At 44.6% G+C, this 17,243-nt stretch overlaps 1 protein-coding gene across 2 annotated transcripts in view; it reads left to right on the forward strand.

Annotated features, from left to right (window-relative positions):
- WDR7 (WD repeat domain 7) overlaps positions 1-17,243 on the forward strand; it is a 252,690-nt gene that overhangs the window by 194,011 nt on the left and 41,436 nt on the right. For both annotated transcript variants that reach the window (XM_054986975.1, XM_054986974.1), the window contains one exon: positions 9,931-10,030. In XM_054986975.1, the coding sequence (XP_054842950.1) occupies positions 9,931-10,030 (100 nt within the window). The remainder of the gene's footprint in view (positions 1-9,930; positions 10,031-17,243) is intronic.

Raw genomic sequence — 17,243 nt, forward strand, 5'->3', positions numbered from 1 at the left:
TTGCAGAAATTCCTCTCCCGTCCTTTGCTTCTGTGGGAAAGAGGATTCAGATGTGGTCAGATACAGATATTTTCTAGTGGTAGGTAAATGCTTTCAGAGCACATGCCCCTCCATGTTTTAATGGTTCTAATGCAGAAGTGCACAGTGGATTGTGCCCAGTTGATCTATATGCTTTTACTAAAGTGCATTTTCTCAGGTTATTTAGAAATTGCAGTGCTGGAAAGCTGTGATTAAGTGGCTGGGTTGCAAGTCAGCACTCTGCTGGTTTGAATCCCATTGCTGCTACAAGCTCAGCAGGCGGTCTCGGCTAAGCCCTCCTCTCAGCTCCAGTTCCCCAGCTGTATTGTGGGGATAATAAGAACACCGACTTTGCTCACTGCTCTGAGTGGGCGTTAATCTGTCAAGGAGAGTGGTATATAAGCGCACTGTTGTCGTTCCTTTTCTTGTTGTTATATTGTAAAGAAGCAATGGTTGGTTGCCATATTATATTCTTTATTTTATGTTGCTTCTGTAGGGCAGTGGTACATTTTTTCCTGAATTTATTGAAGGCTTATTATGTGGCGGGTGCTGGGGCACCTGGCCCTTACCGTTCTTTTCTTCTTTGCGTGCTCTCCCAGGAATATGTGATGATGATGTCACATATGTGGAGTGATGTCATTGTGCAAGCCAAGAAGTGTGTGCTTCGCAGAGGGCTGATTTGGGGCCCAAACGGGCCAATTTGGGCCTGTCTGGGGCCCAAATTGGCCTGATGCTAATGCGGGAGTGCATCTAGAAAGCCTGTTCCCCCGCCTCCCCCCTACCCCGCCAGCCAGGTGAGTGGTGGCAGGGGGTGGAGGGTGGGAATGGAGATTCACCCCCCAGGGGAATGGCATCCCTAGACAGTAATAACAGTTGTAGAGTGCCTGCAGAGCACAGATAGATAGAGGAAATTCATGTCTATACTCCCTCCAAAAAAGACTTGGGAAGGGGTAAGCAATGGGAGAAAGTTCAAAGAACATTGGAGAGAGGTACTAAAGCTTGTTTTCATGCCCAGAATATTCTTTGGTGAATGCTGAGCACATCCCTGGGCAAAGCTAAAGAAGACGGTTATGCAGTTTATTACCGCCAGCACTCTCCCTGAGATTTCTATGGAAGATTATATTTGGAGAGCAAACAATCAATTAGACCATTAGACAGGGCTGGTTCCAGGTTTGGAAGTGCAGTATGCGGAGACTGCTCACCCCCCACCCCCCGCATGCACACTACTAGGCTCCCCTTCTTGCCCTCCCACCCACGTGCCCCCCACCTGCCTTTGCATCTTTCCTTTGCCCACTCACAAGCCCTCCCACCATTTGCGGGTGCTTTGTGCACCACCTGCACACCTTTCTTCATCAGCGTCAGGTAGCGTATACAGCTGGGAGCAGAGGTGACAGCACTCACACGCACGCAGTGGAAGGGTGTGTGCGAAAACATCAGAGGAGATGCACGAGCAGAGGGTCAGCAGCAGTGGACATGGCAACGAAGACTAGGCTGGCCAGCAGTGTAATCTAGAAAATGCAACTTTCATTCTGTCTCTCAGCCTGGTCCATAAGTTAATTATAAATGGGCATCTCTTTGTTACCACTCGATGCTATAATATTTTGGTAATGGTGGCTCAGAATGATTTATGGTGGGCCAATTGATGACTGAAGGACTGCTTCAATACATTTTGAAGCTCCCCCTCTGCAGTGTGGACTGGATTCTGTTGATTCTGAAGGCACTGGGGCACAAAAACAAGGCCTCACCTAATCATCCCGGCCTCAGAAAAGGCACCCCCATCTAAACATACTATTTTTATTTTGTTAATAAAATAATTATTATTTATTAGTGCCTCTAGAGAAGTCCATAAATATAGGATAAATGCAGCAGAATGTACCTTTTGAGAAGTTTAAATATCGCCTTTTGGCCAGTCTAAATATGATTATATTATATGATATAAAATGAGAAATGCCCAGGATATTTTGAGGAGACACTCAACGTTGAATCTAATAGGGGACACATGTGGCACATGTGGCACATTCTCATCCTTGTGAATCAATCTTTTTTAGTATTTATGACTAGGGATGCTCAGGCAGTTTGGCTCACTTCCCTTAACCAGTAGTGATTAGGCGACCAATTAGTCGCTGCGCTGTTCAGCTGTTTACAGCCTGTTTGTCTGTGTTTGCAGGCACAGGCTACTTGCAGCTGTCAGAAGCCAGTTCTCAGCTTGTGAGTGATCAGCTGGGAGTTGTCTTCTGATCTCCCGCTGGAAAAATTTTGTGCAGCATCCAGCAAATTTCAGGGATCAGGCGCCAACTCCAAGCATTGCTCCTATCCCCACCCAGCTTGTAGGAGAGGGAAGTGCTCCCTTTTGCAATTTCACTGTGTAGTTATTTTGCTGAGAGGAGCAAGGTATATAAGAATCCAACTCCCAACTGTTCCTGGATCAGCTGTGAGTCAGCTTCTGACACACAGACAGTTGCAGACTGCTTGTTTGGCAGCTGTTTGGGTTTCTCAGTGCAATCTGAACATATCTGTGATCAGCTCATAGTCTGATTGTGAGTGTCAAATGAGGTAAGTCTGTCTGCCGAACACGTTCACTGAGAAATTAGCAGTACCCAGGGCTCATTTCGACGGGGAACGCACAGGAACGCAGTTCCAGCAGTTCCCCAAAGAGGTCACATGTCAGGTGGCCCTGCCCAACTGACTCTCAGCCATTTGGGGCCCGTTTCAACCTGGATTAGGGCCGAAACAGCCCAAATCGGGCCTCTCATGGGTGGTGGATCACTCTCCCACTCAGCAGCACCCAATCCTGACCATTTGGGGCCCCTTTTCGGCCATTTTCAGCCCCTTTTTGCCATTTTGGGCCCAATTTCAGCCCTGAATGGCCAGGATTGGATACAAAACAGCCAGGATAGACGATGTCAGGGGGTGTGGCATATGCAAATCAGTTATGCTAATGACACACTTCTGGCTATGTCAAGGGGCGTGGGATATGCTAATGAGCTATGTTAATGAGGTCCTCCAGCTCTTTTTCTACGAAATGACCCCTGGCAGTACCCATTTTTGCTGCAAGAAATAGCTGTCCTCTGTCAGTTCAATGAAGTTTTGATTTGTTGCACAGCCCCTTGTCAGAACACACAGGAGTTTTTTGGAAGATACTGAATCACTCGGTCATCCTCTTCTGCATATGCCGTCTCCTGGACACATTTATCTAGGCTTTTTAACATTAAGATCAGCTTTGATAATATATGAGGATGCAATCATAGCATATAATCAAATGGAGGGTGGAGTACTCAGGTCCTAATACGTATACACCTGCCAATTCCTTTCATTCCCCCCCCCCCCACATGCCTTGTTAGCTGGTTTGATAGGAAGCAGACAAGCTGAAATTTTGCTAAATAAATTACCTAGGTGCCTAAAAGCCTCTCCCTCAAAACAGATTTTGAATTGTTTCAACTAAAAGCTAGGACAGAAATGTACTTTTCTGAATTTAGATTTTAGGGCTCTATCAGGATTCTATTTTTTAAGATGAGCATTTATTTAAATGGCGACAACAAACCATATCAGTATTTCTAGAAGGGAATTCACAGATGCTTGCTACCAGCTCTAATTTGTATATGAAAATATACAAGCAGTTTCTTCATAATAGAATTGTAAACCACTAAAGTTGGCAAAATAATGATCTCCACCCTTTTATTGGCAGACAAGAAAAGTTTTTTAAATCAGAATTGCAAATTATCTGCTTGATTGGGGGGGGGGGGGTGTCCCATCTCCAGATCACCTTACAATATACTATCAGAAAACTGAAAATTAGTTGTTGCATGCCAATCCTGTGCACAAAAATGGCCATTAGGTAGCACTCCAGCCAAGCAAATTAATTCCTTTAAATATCTGGATGTTTTTTCTTTCACAGGAAGTTGAAAATGTCAAATTAACTATATCCGGTGATCAAAGAAAGCCAAAGAGCTCAGAGGCTATTATGGGATTACTGGAGAACGGTCGCCAATTACTCTCACTTCCTTTATGGAACACGTATTTGGAATACTGGCTATACTTCTGCAGTAGAGAATACCTAGAAGAGCTCAGGGTTTTTCAATCAATTTTGTCAGTTTTCCATTTTTCCCCCCCGTCTCATTTTTTGAAGCTACAAGCCCGTTTAAACTTATTTGGAATCTAAAATCTTATTAACTACTGCCTTAGGGTCAACAGAATAGAGGTTTCTGATTTAGTAAGCTTGTGTTTTAAAGAAACAACCAGTATAGGCCGACTAAGATATAAATCCTAGAGATCTGTGGTAGGGGAACATATAGGTTGTGTGTTTTTTCTTTCTTTTTTTTACATTTGTATATGGTTTTATTTAGCGCACAGGTTTAAGACTAAGTTAACTGGAATAGAGTAGAATGATTTGTCCCATGTGTAGGGTTTCCAGATTTCCCTTTGGTACAAGATTATTGGCTTAAAACAAACGCTCTCAGATTAAAGATGTATTTTTTTTATTACAACTACTATGTTACAAATTATAGATACTTTTGGAATTGAAGGCCTGAAGGGATTGAACTCTGCCAGTGTATGGCAGCTTGCCAAATGCCCAAGCAAGCGCGTGTGTCCACGCAAAGTTTTTGCAGTTGCAGAGAAGCAGTACAACCGGGGGGGGGGGGGGGGATTGGCTTGCCTGTGGTGGGCTGCCGCCCATGGATATTCAGCTTGGTGGGTCACATCTTGTGCAAATCCTAATGGATGTTGCTGTATCCATCCCTGCTCTGTATAGCACAGAGGAACCCATTCCTCTCCTCTCACCTTGGTACATAGAACAAGCTGCTGCAACAAAACAACAGCTTAGCATCCTTTTCGTTTTGTTTCCTGAGTTTCGTTCAAGCCTATTAAATAATTCTGTACAGCTTTCTTATGGCCCCAGGCTTTGGAATCGCTTGTACAGAAACCTTCTTGCACTTCAGAATCACCTTTTCAGCTTTGAGCCGTCCTTTCTCCAGCGCCTCCAAGAACAAAAGCCACTCGCCTTTGCCTTAAAATCCATTGTTTATCAGAAGTTGCTTGCCCCACCATGCCAATCTACAGACCGAACACCTTCGAAGAGGGAGGGGGTCATAGGCTGGGTCCCTCTGCTTTGCTGGTTTAGAAATTATCTCTTGCCTTCCGGTCCTGGAAGGTCACTTGAGGCTTCTTACAGTGGCATTAATTACAGTGCCTCTAGCAGTAGGTCCAGTGGCCACTGAGAGGTTGTACCCTCTCCCACCCAGGAAGGATATTACGGCAGAAGCGAAGTCTGGCCTGTCTTCTGCCATTGGTTAAAAATTGACTAGCTTCAGGGAGCTTGCTTCCCCTGGTCTGGCAGAAAGCACTCTAACTACCGGTTGTCCTGGGGCCGCAGGTTTGAACACTGCCTTGTGTCTGTCTGTTACAAGCCACCTTCAGAATAAAGGATCAGAAGACCCAGGGTATCTTTTTTTTTTTAATCTTTAAAATAAAAGCAACCAATACAAGATAAGACTTGTTCCAAGAGGGAGTTGGGAGTGATCCCATTGAGAGAGAGATCTAATGCCCCTCTGCCATGAGGAAAAATTCCAGGTCTACACTTTGGAAGCAACGCTTGGCAATCAGTACGACAGCGATAGAAGTTTTCTACATTTGATAACTAGCTAAGATAATAAATTGGTAGTAATCTAACTATTGCTCTTGCTGGTGCATAAGAAGAGTAACCGTAAGGGGAAAGTAACCGTTGAAAAAAATCACAGACTCCACCCAACCCCCTGCCCAATGCAGGAACAACCTAAAGCATCCCCAACCACTATTTGTCCAGCCGCTCCTTGAAGGCTGCCCATGAGGGGGAACTCACCACATTCATAGGCAGCCGATTCCACTGCTGATTTGCTCTTAACGTGAAGAAAGTTTTTCCTTATGTCCAGCCAGTACCTTCCGTCCTGTAATTTAAACCCATTGTTTCTAGTCCTATCCTCTGTTACCAACAGAAACAGCTTCCTTCCCTCCTCTAAGTGACAGCCTTTTAAATACTCAAAGAGTGCAACCATGTCTGCCCTCAACTTCCTCTTTTCCAAACTGAGCATTCCCAGGTCCCTCAGTCTTTCCTCGCAGGGCTTGGTTTCCAGGCCCCCGATCGTCCTGGTTGCTCTCCTCTGCACTCTTTCCAATTTGCAGACATCTTTTTGAAGTGAGGCCTCCAGATGTGCACATAGTACTCCAGTTGGAGCCTGACCAACACAGTATATAGTAGGACAATTACATCCTGTGATTTGGATGTTATGCCTTAGTTGATATACCCCAAGATTGTATTTGTCTTTCTTGCTGCTGCACCCCCACAATTGCTCATATTTTGCTTCCTATTCCACCTGTATCTCAAGATCTTGTTCACGTACACTGCTGCCCAGAAGAGTATCCCTCATCCAATATGCATGCTTTGCATTTTTGTTACCCAGGTGGAGAACCCGGCACTTATCCATGTTAAATGGCATCTTACTCAGATCTGCGCACTTTTCCATATATTCTTATCCTGAATAAGATACTCTTACCTTAGCACCGAAATTTTCCAAATAATATATAAATAATAAATCCCTTTCCTTTCACAGTGCAATCAGATATGTTTAGCTGCATGTTGGCATAAGTAATGTGCTTTCAGGATTGTGTATTCCTTCTGGCTGCAAATATTTGGTACTCCCTACTTGGGGCCTCACCTTGATAGCCCAGGCAACCCTGATCTCGTCATATCTCAGAAGCTAAGCAGGGTTGGCCTTGGATAATAGTTGGATGGAAGACTTCCAACGGAGACCAGGCAATGGCAAACTGCCTCTGTTAGTCTGTTGCCTTGAGAACCCCACTAGAGGTCCCCCTGAGTCTGCTAGGACTTGACGGCACTCTCCACCACCACTTGGGGACACAATGCTTTCCAGCTGGAATGTTCAGACAAGGTATCCCTGTGGCAGCAAGAAGTACCATATATTCTTATCCTGAATAAGATACTCTTACCTTAGCACCGAAATTTTCCAAATAATATATAAATAATAAATCCCTTTCCTTTCACAGTGCAATCAGATATGTTTAGCTGCATGTTGGCATAAGTAATGTGCTTTCAGGATTGTGTATTCCTTCTGGCTGCAAATATTTGGTACTCCCTACTTGGGGCCTCACCTTGATAGCCCAGGCAACCCTGATCTCGTCATATCTCAGAAGCTAAGCAGGGTTGGCCTTGGATAATAGTTGGATGGAAGACTTCCAACGGAGACCAGGCAATGGCAAACCGCCTCTGTTAGTCTGTTGCCTTGAGAACCCCACTAGAGGTCCCCCTGAGTCTGCTAGGACTTGACGGCACTCTCCACCACCACTTGGGGACACAATGCTTTCCAGCTGGAATGTTCAGACAAGGTATCCCTGTGGCAGCAAGAAGTACTACATGGCGGGGAAAGCCCATAGGAGCTCCCAATGGCTTGCTCGGAAGGGGTGTGGACATGTTTTCAGCAAAGTACTTCATCTCAGGGTAGAATCTTACTGATGAAATATTCTATTGCAGGGTTGTTGTTTTTTGCATTAAACTATTAAGACTAGCTGCGCCATTTTTTAAAAAAACTCAGTTTCACTTTTTTTAAAAAAAGCCCAAACATGTTTTTATTTGTTACCTTTTTATCTTGCCCTCCTTCTTAAAAGAAGCCAGCACATTGTTCTCCCCTCCTCTGTCCTCACAACAACCCTCTGTGAGGTTGGTTGAGCTGAGAGAGAATAACTGGCCCAAAGTCACCCTTTGGGTTTCATGACTAGCTACTGACTCTTGACTGCTTTGTCAATGTGTTTCTTCCATTGGCTTTAGAATCATAGAACTGGAAGGGACCTCCAGAGTCATCTAGTCCAACCCCCTGCACAATGCAGGAAATTCCCAACTATTCCCCCCCGCAAAACCCCCCAGTGATGACCCCTCCTCCATTTAACCCTGGTTAAATTTATTTACAGAAAGGCTATGGTTTTGGAGTCTGGTTTGTGAACAAGAAACTAACCATAGTTTGCTGAAGTGAGAGCCAGAATGGTGTGGTGGTTAGATTGTCAGACTGCAGTCTGGAAAACCTGGGTCCAAATCTCCACTCTGCCTTAAAGCTCATCAGTGACCTTCCGACTCGTCACCCTCAGCCTGAACTCCCTCAGATGGTTGCTGTGAGGGATAAAATGGGGCGGAGAAAACCATGTAGGTCATGGAGGAAGGCTGGGATAAAAATATACTAGATTCAGTAAAAATGTACTAGAGTTCAGTATTTTCAGTGTTATAAAGCGTAGTTCACTATCCATATGCAGGGCCGGTGCACCCATTGAGGCAGGTCCGGCCCCCGCCTTGAGCACTGAGGCGTTGGAGGGGGCACCGGAGGGGGCGCCGGGGCAGGGGTGCGCGCTGCGGAGTTGGTGTGCCTGGCCCACAGCTGCTGCAGGCAGCCTGCCAGCCCTCCCACCCCGTGCTGCCGCTGCCACCGCCAACACATGCCCCCGGCTGGGCACAGCAGCTGCGGGCCAGGCACAGCAGGCATCCGAGGTGGCATGTGGAACCTCCCCAGCCACCCGCCACGCCTGACTGGGAGCGCGGGCAGCCTCCATGCGCCATCCCAGCCGCCCAATGGCCACTGTCCCATCCCAGCTGCCCGCTGGCCAACATGCAGTAATGTCATCACACAGTCCAGGGGGCACACGCACACTCTGTGCACGCATGCGTAGAGGCAGCCTCGGGGCACGCGTAGGGGCACCACGTTCCATATGTGCTGGTAGTCCTACCTATTGTGACTCTATCAGAAAGCTTCTGTCAGAATAAAGCACTTACTTTTGTTTACAACAGGATTTGTTTTCTATCTTTAGCTTTTGTAGCATAAGGGGCAGCAGTTTGCAACTCCTTGCCAAGTACTGGGTATATTTGCAATTTTTCTTATAGAAAACAAAATATTATTTTAAATTCCATAAACATGTCAAATCCTGCAATTTTGTCTGCTGACTGATCTAAAAGAGATGCCTTTTATGTTCTTCCGTCATCAAAAGAAGCTTAGGTTTGACAGGGAAGTAGCTACTGCATATATTTCAGTTTTTCCGCAAATCTCCTTTTTCCCCAGAAAAATATAGGGGAGGGGGCATGTTTTTTTCTGTGGCTTCAAGATTTCTGGAGATTTTACATCTCTAGTTGCAGCACATTAGACTGAAGACTTCCAAAACGAATTAGGTGAGAAGATGTGGAGTGTTCAGACCCAAGGATTTCAGGCTTGTTTACATCACAGATAGACGCGGAGAGATTCATGGGAAGTACTGAACTCATAGCTGCAGCATTCCAGCTACAGCTTTTCTTCAGAAGTTTCATGTGCTTTCCTTTTGCAGTTTTGACTGATTTTGTATTTGAGTGCTAACAGGCTATTAGGAAGTCTGGTAGGACTGGTTTAATTTTGGCTATGTTGTTATCAACTATTGATTTGTAAGAATTGTGATAAGACTGAGTTTCTGACATTGTATCAACCGGATATGCCACTTTGCACTTTTGGATACTGTTGCACTTTATCTATATTGCAGTTTTGCATTATGGAAGAAATTGGTTTATTTTGATTCAGAGATTTACTATATTTTTTCCATTGTGTAACGTAAGTTTACTAACAAAAGCTATTAGCAGCAAATGTTTTTGTTTACATCACAAACAATTTGTGGTCAGTAGCCCCAAACAGGTTTTTTTTTACCAAGGTGAGAATGCCACATCGACCATGGCATTGCTTCTCATGCTTAAAGTGCTATCTTAGGACATGCTTAAAGTGCTATCTTAGGACAGGAGTGTAAAAATAAATATTCGCAACAGCACTACAATTAATTGCCAGAATATAGTTTTAATGGTGTTTTACATTGCACGCAGTCTGATCAAATTTCACTTTCCCCTCTCTCTAATTTGCCATTCAGGTTCTACATGGTCAGCTATTACGAGCGGAGTCACCGAATAGCGGTTGGATCTCGCTTGGGTTCAGTGGCCCTCTACGACATCCGGACTGGAAAATGTCAGGTAAATAAATCATTGTGATCTCATCTCTCTCAACTGTAGAAGTTATTGAAAGGAAAGCAACGAGCTCTGCACCAGCTGACATACTGAGTCGCTGCAACATTATGGATAATGCTAAGGGGGATCAATAGTTTAATGAAGGACTTCGATGTATACAGAGTCTTACTGTTTTCATTTGCTGCAACTTGAATGGCGAGCACAGATGGGTTATTAATAGCTGTCCAAAAAAGCTGTAACTCCTCACAAACTATCCTGGACATTCATCAGCTTGTTTCCATGTTAGTTTTAAATTTCTGCTAATTCCCACATTTGAAGCAAAACCATTTTTAAAAGAAGTATAAACCCATGGTTTTTTTTATATACTCTAAGGTTTGTCATGTAAGTACAGTAGATTAAAAAACAGCTCTAAATCACGATCAGTCAAATTTAACTGCAGCTCAAAACACTATTTTTTAGGAGGAAGCTCATCTGAACTTTGTGAAACTTTCTTCCAAGTAAGCCTACTTAAGATCCTGCTGAAATTTTAATGTGTCTCATCAGGCTAACAGTGCAGTCCTAAGTGTGGAGTTACACCCTTCTACATCCACAAAAGTCAGTGGACTGATGTGGTACTTGTACTTGTGGAAAGACAGCTTGTCTTCCTAATCCCAAGAAATGCCAGTCTCAGCACACTGCCAGGTCCTCCAAGTCAGCAGACTGCACTTGCTTATTCTCCCCTTCCCAAACCTAAGGGGACCTCTTAATTCAACTCCCCCCCCCAAGGATCCCTGCCAACGTGATATAGCTTGCATTTCTAGCAAGACAGGGCAAGTGGATGTAGTTGAACTTGGCTCTCAGTTTGAGGAGATAAGGCAGATACAAATGTTTCAAATAAATAATTGCAGTATCCCAGTGTGTTTTTGTGTTCCAGATTTTGAATACTGACCTATGAATTTAACTTTGGTTTATAAATCAGTTTTGTTTATCACATGAACATCTGTTCCTTGAAAGAACCGCGGCAGTCACACATGGAAGTGTCCTTCGATGCTGATAGAGGAAGCACTGTTCACATTTTACAGAAGAGGCACTTCTCGAAGTTCTTCCCTCTTTTTCTTCTATCCATCCCTCACTCACCCCAGAACTTGTCCTGGCAAGAAATAAAATGCAGATTCAGAGACAGACGATTTGCCGAAGAGAATTTTCCCATCCATCTCCTCATTTCAGAGGACGACCCAGTAGTTGAAAACCCAGTGATCCTTCCTTTTCGTTAGGTTATGCAAATGGGTCATATCAGTGGATGAATTCTCTGTTTCTCTGCTTTTTGTCCCTCTGTCACTGCTTCAGTTTGTTTCTGGTGGGTAGCTGTGTTGATCTATAGTAGAAGAGCAGAATTCGAGTCCAGTAGCACCTTGCAGGCAAACTAAATTCCCAAGGTCTGAGCTCATGCTCTGGAAATTTAGTTGGCCTTTAAGGTGCTACCGGACCCAAATCTTACCTCAGCTTAAATTTTCATTTTTTTTTTTGCATGAATGGCTAAAATTGTGCCTCGTGTTCCATAGTATCAAAAGAAGACTTGCGCATTTTTGCTTGAGCTTTTCATGCTCGTTTTTTATTATTTCTGTTAGGGAAAACAGCATAACAAAGTTCCAGCATTTGAACATGTTTGTATCCTAGATCCCCACCCCCCACCCCATAATTTGCTTGCTAACACATCTGCAGGGTTGACTCTCTGATTCTTTTTTGTTTATGTACCACTCGTTCTAGAAAGTATGCCTCCACATTATGCATTCCAAAGGGTGCTTTTAAAAATGTGCCTGTCTGTGAGTCTAAAGTAGCTAACAAAGGTCAGAGGTGTTGATGAACAGGCTGGCTAACTGCTTACAGCTACATATCTGTATGAATGGTTGAATCTGCAATGAAAATCTTCCCTCTGGCTGGCTTTGCCCTTGGTTTGGTGGACATACTGGACTATCTTATCTTCCTGACCTCCCCCCCCCCCCGCCCCTCTTTTCTCCCAGCAGCCTTTTAGGAGGCATTATGTGTTGACAACCGACAATTTGAAAAAGCAAATCGTCGTCAGCTTATAGTAGAACATTTTATCCACACGTGCTTTGCTTTTACTATTTGACTCGATGGTTACCTTTAAATCATTACAATGAAATCCAGGTTTTGTAATGTATATGAAGAAGTCTATCAGCCTGATGGATGGACTTCATGATGGTCCTGAAAAAAGGGCTCATCTGAAGTGAAGCACTGCTCAAGAGTGCGGTCTGATTCTCATGGTTTTTGTGTTGTTGTACTTTCCCACCCGTGCTGTACTCTGTTGGGCTTTCAGACAACCAGGGCTTTTTTTCAGCTGGAACGCAGTGGAACGGAGTTCCGGAACCTCTTGAAAATGGTCACATGGCTGGTGGCCCCGCCCCTGATCTCCAGTCAGAGGGGAGTTTCAGTGTGGAGGGCAATGTAAACTCCCCTCTGTCTGGAGATCAGGGGGCGGGGCCACCAGCCCATGTGACCATTTTCTCCGTGGGCAACCCACTGAGTTCCCCCACGTCTTTTCCCAGAAAAAAAAGCCCTGCAGACAACCAAACTAGCCATGGGATGTCAGTGCAAGCTGCTGTTAAATTCTAATCAGAAACAAATAGTTTGTTGCAGAGCTTGCACAATTGCTGGATACTGAGGCCCTTTTCGCACTTATGGTTTAAACCGCCATTTATGAGCATTCGCCCCGATCGCAGTGGCTTCGGCATTGCACCTGTTCATTTCACACTGTCCACTGCAATTTCGATTTGGTGTCTGTGCTTCATTTCAAAACCTCGGTGCAATTTTGGGCTTTTGGGGCCTTGCAATTCACGTCACACTTTTTTTAAAAAAATTGAGCATGCGTAGTAACGTTGCAATGTTGGAACACTTCCCCCCCTTTTTGCTGATTGGGCTGTCCCCTGCCCACCGGAGAGGCAATTGGTGGCAGAGTTCTGGGGGAAAACATATACCACTCTCATTTTTTAAAATCAAGCCAGGAAAGGGTTAAAATGCTGCCGATTAATCTCCTCCCAGGAAGCAGAGGCTTGTTTCCAAAGGGCTGTGCAAAATGCTTGGGTTTTTTCCCCCTCTTTGGCAAAGTCTGAAACATGCCTGGGAGGGAGGGAAAAGCAGCCGTTTAATCCTTTCCTGGCTTTTAAAGCCAGGAAGAAAGTGCAGGAACATTACAACGTTGCAACCCATTCTTGGGTGTGCATACCCTAAGGGAGGAAGGAGAAAGCAGCTATTTAACACTTTCCTTGATTTTAAAGCTAGCAGGGAATTAGCAGCAAGCTTAGGAATCATTCCTGGCTTTTGAAAAAAAAATAAAACAGCATGCATACCGGGAGGAAGGAAACCAAGGAAGAAGCAGCCTTATGACCCTCAGCTCGCTTTACTAAAAAAAATGGTGGACAAGGAGTTCAGAGAGCTGAGGAGGGTGGGAGTGGTTAATTCTGCACAAACCAATCAGCTCCCAGGGAAAAGGAGAGGGGGGATAAGAGAAGCAAAAAGGAGGCAAAAGAGTTCACATTAGCAAAATGCGGGCCAGCTGCCAGTCGGCAGCGAACTTAAAAAAACATCGGGGTATGTTCGCAGGGGGAAAAATCGGGGATACAGCAGACAAAAAGCGAGACTGCATCCCATGACTGCTTTTAAGTGTGAAAACCTTACAAACATGGGATGTGGAACAGGTACAAACGCGCTCTAAAAAACGAGTGCGAAATGTACCTGAGACTAACTCAAGTTTTGAACCTCTGAATCCATGGAACTCACTACCAAGTATTTGCAAACGCTCAGTAGCATTGGCTTTAGCCAAGACAGCTAAGCTGAGCCACTGGATCCCTTTTGAGTGCCAGATGCTGGGTGCAAACAGAGGAAGTCTCTTGTCTTCATGAACTGCTTGTGAGTTTCCAAGAGGCATCCACATGGCCAGTGTTGGAAGTGGAATCCTGGAATAGATGGGCCCTTGGGTCCGCTCTAGCAAAACATTTTTTCACAGTTAAAAATAAGCTACGCTGAGGTATGTAACAAATCGGTGCTAGGAATTTACTCCAGCTTTGTAAACTGAGGAGGAGTCGGGGGGGGGGGGGACTGTACACTTCTGGTGCTGGGAACGTTGGTATCGCTGTGCATTCGAGTGCAAGGCCAGCCCCTTCCTGTAAACAAGATTGGGTTTCAAGAAGGAGTTCTAGCTGCTTCCATTTGACAAATGAATTCAATATGTTTGTCATTCATTATTTAGTACGTTTGCAATTACAGCAGCCTGTTGGATAACTTGTTAGCTGCTGCCAGTAGGAAAAATGCACTGTGGCTCCTGTACTCGTAGTCTGTCCTGAAACGTGTTTCCTGGTTGCCACCTTGAAAGTCCTCCTTACAATGAGAGCGATGTGGGTTGTTGTCAACGGAGTTTGCCAGAAGAAGTTTGCATTTTACAATCCCTTGACAGACATGACAACGGTTTATAAACACACAGCATATTTAGGAGGGGTGTGTGTGTGTGTTTGTGTGGCAAACCTGGATTGCATTTGAAATCCTTAACTCAAAAGGGAGGTGAGACTGACATGCAAAATTGGGGGGGGGGGAGAGAGATTGTACCCCTTTTGTATTCCATCTTCTACAAATTCATACATTGTGAATTCTTCAGTTTTAATGAGGTCATCCGCCCTGCTGTGTTTCCTGCCCCTTCCGCTGTAATTTTCTGTAAATTACTGCACACACACACACACTCTCTGCTGGCGCCAGGGTTTCTGGCGCCTGCAGCAACCCCCGCACGCACGCCATGACATAATTGCGCGATGATGTCATCACGCAGCGCAAGCTGGGGGCATTCGCCGGCGGATGGCTGGAGTGGCGGGCGGAGGCTGCTCCGCACGCTGCCCTGGCAGCGGCTCGTGGCTGCTGCGCCCAGCTGGGTCATGTGGCAGCGGCAGCAACGGCACAGGGCTGGCTGGCTGCAGCAGCTGTGGGCCAGCCACGCCAGCTCTGCGGTGCGCGCCTCTCCAGTGCCCTCGCGCCTGAGGCCGCCGCCTACCTGGCCTCTATGGGCGCTCCGGCCCTGCACACACTGGTGGTACTTGGGCTATTTTTACCCCAAATGGATATAGATGGTGGGGGAAAAAATATGGAATCACTTTAACAAAATGGCACATTTTCTTCTCTCATATTTCTGATTCATTTGTTTATGTTGTTCTGTTCCTGTACTACTAAAGGGAAGTACTTAATAAAAAGTTGACTTTTTTCTTGGCAGCGGGCGGCTTACTTAATGCGTCTGCCAAGATTTTTTTAACTTTTAATTGCTGTGACTTAATTTGGGTGTCTGTTTGACCTCTACAGTTGATGAGTAAAGTATGCATTTTTCTTTGGCAGTAATCAGGTGCATTTTCAAAAGGCAAGTGTAAAAATTATAGTGCTTGGGTCATAATCACTGAAATACTTAGTATTTATATAGCAGTTGCAAGTGTTTAAATTGCTTCTCGATACCCTTCCAATTTAGTGCATGAACATACTTAAGAAGGTATCAAGGCAACCTTGAAAACCTTGCACATTGAGGCTCGTGCAAATTATGCTACCCTTCCCAGCAGTGCAGATCACCTGCCTAGATAAGAGGTATGGACCACACTGGGATGCAACATATATGATGTCTCGAAAAACTTATTATGACTTTATTACAGTGTCGCTTGCCCCCAGCAGACTCATGAATCAGGAAACATCTCTGAGATAACTTTTGTTGGTGATTTCTCAGCACTTTGTTATTGGCCGCATGGATTGGTTTGACCCAAGTTGGAACAGAGGATGTGGGAACTCTAGTTGTACCTTTTCTAAATGGCCCATTTGAAATCCCACTCCTGCATATTTTATTCTGTATCCTTCATGCTTAGGAGTGAGACTTGCATTGAATATAAATCATTCTTTGCTTTGGATCCAGCCAGCGTTTTAAATTCAATCTCACCTGATTCTTCGCCTTACTGTAAACTCCGGCGGTCATGACTTTTGTAAATGCTGGTCCCATCATCCTCAGCATAACCTTTTTGGGTGATCAAAGGGGACCCCCTGCTTCCTTTCTATGTAACAGCAAAAAAAAAAAAAACCTGGTTGGATCCCGCCCGTCGTTTGTTGATTCCGCAAGTTACCTGCTCTGGCAGTCTTACGGAATTGGGGGCTATTCTGAAGTGGTTATGAAGCTCACCTGTAGACGAAATGCAGACTTGTGCCCTTTCACTCTGCTCAGCTAACAGTGGTTCATTTCTGCTGCAGAGGGAGCCTGTTACATCGGAAGGAGGAACTCTCCTTTGTTAGAGGGATGGCATGGCAGGAGACTACTTAGTCTCGCTGTTCTGTGTTTGACGCCACACTTGATCACTGTTTGTGATTTTTTTTCCTCCTCCAGATTTATGGCCCCAAAGATGGAAACAATATCTTCTGCATCTTATTAGGAAGAACGCCCATGGCTGTTGTCTCAAAACTATACAGCCAGCAGCCCATGAACTCAATCCGGCCTCCAAGGGCTAACCCATCTGGCCATACTGTGCTCTTGAGCTCCTTCTTCTGCAGTCTGAAGAGCAGCAGATGCTTCACAGAGCCCCCTCCTCTTATTATATACCTCAGCAGGTCACTGAGATTTGGTCCACGTATGCAGCAGATGCAGTGGAAGTAATTGTATCACTTCTTACTGCAGATGTGTTTGGAAGGGAGGAAATGAGACTCCCCCCCCCCAGTAGTCGTGCATTAAAAATCAAGAACAAACTCTCTGAAAGCAGAAAACTAGCACAGAAGGGAGCAGGCTAAAACTTCTCTACATACCATTCCAGTATTTTAGGTGTAAGGATTACTTTCTGCTGGGAGTTCCAGATTAGTCTGAAAACGGTTGTTTTTTTAAAAAAAACTGCCAGTGGTCTATTTTTATTGTCTATATTTTTATGCTGGGCTGGGTTTTTATAATGCTAGAATTTAGTGTTTTGTTTCTATTATATATATATATTGTATTATTATACATTATTATTATTATATATATATATATATATATACACACATACACACACACACACACACATATATATAATGTGTATGTGTATGTATATATATATATATATATATATATAATGGAGAGAGAGAGAGAGAGAGAGAGAGAGAGTAAGCTGCCTTAGACAGGTTCTGGAAAGGTGGCATAAAAAATAATAATACAAATGGTGTTTCCCAACTGCAACCTGAACAGCAA

The sequence above is a fragment of the Eublepharis macularius genome, chromosome 8 (genome assembly GCF_028583425.1).
Source record: "Eublepharis macularius isolate TG4126 chromosome 8, MPM_Emac_v1.0, whole genome shotgun sequence".
NCBI lineage: Eukaryota > Metazoa > Chordata > Lepidosauria > Squamata > Eublepharidae > Eublepharis > Eublepharis macularius.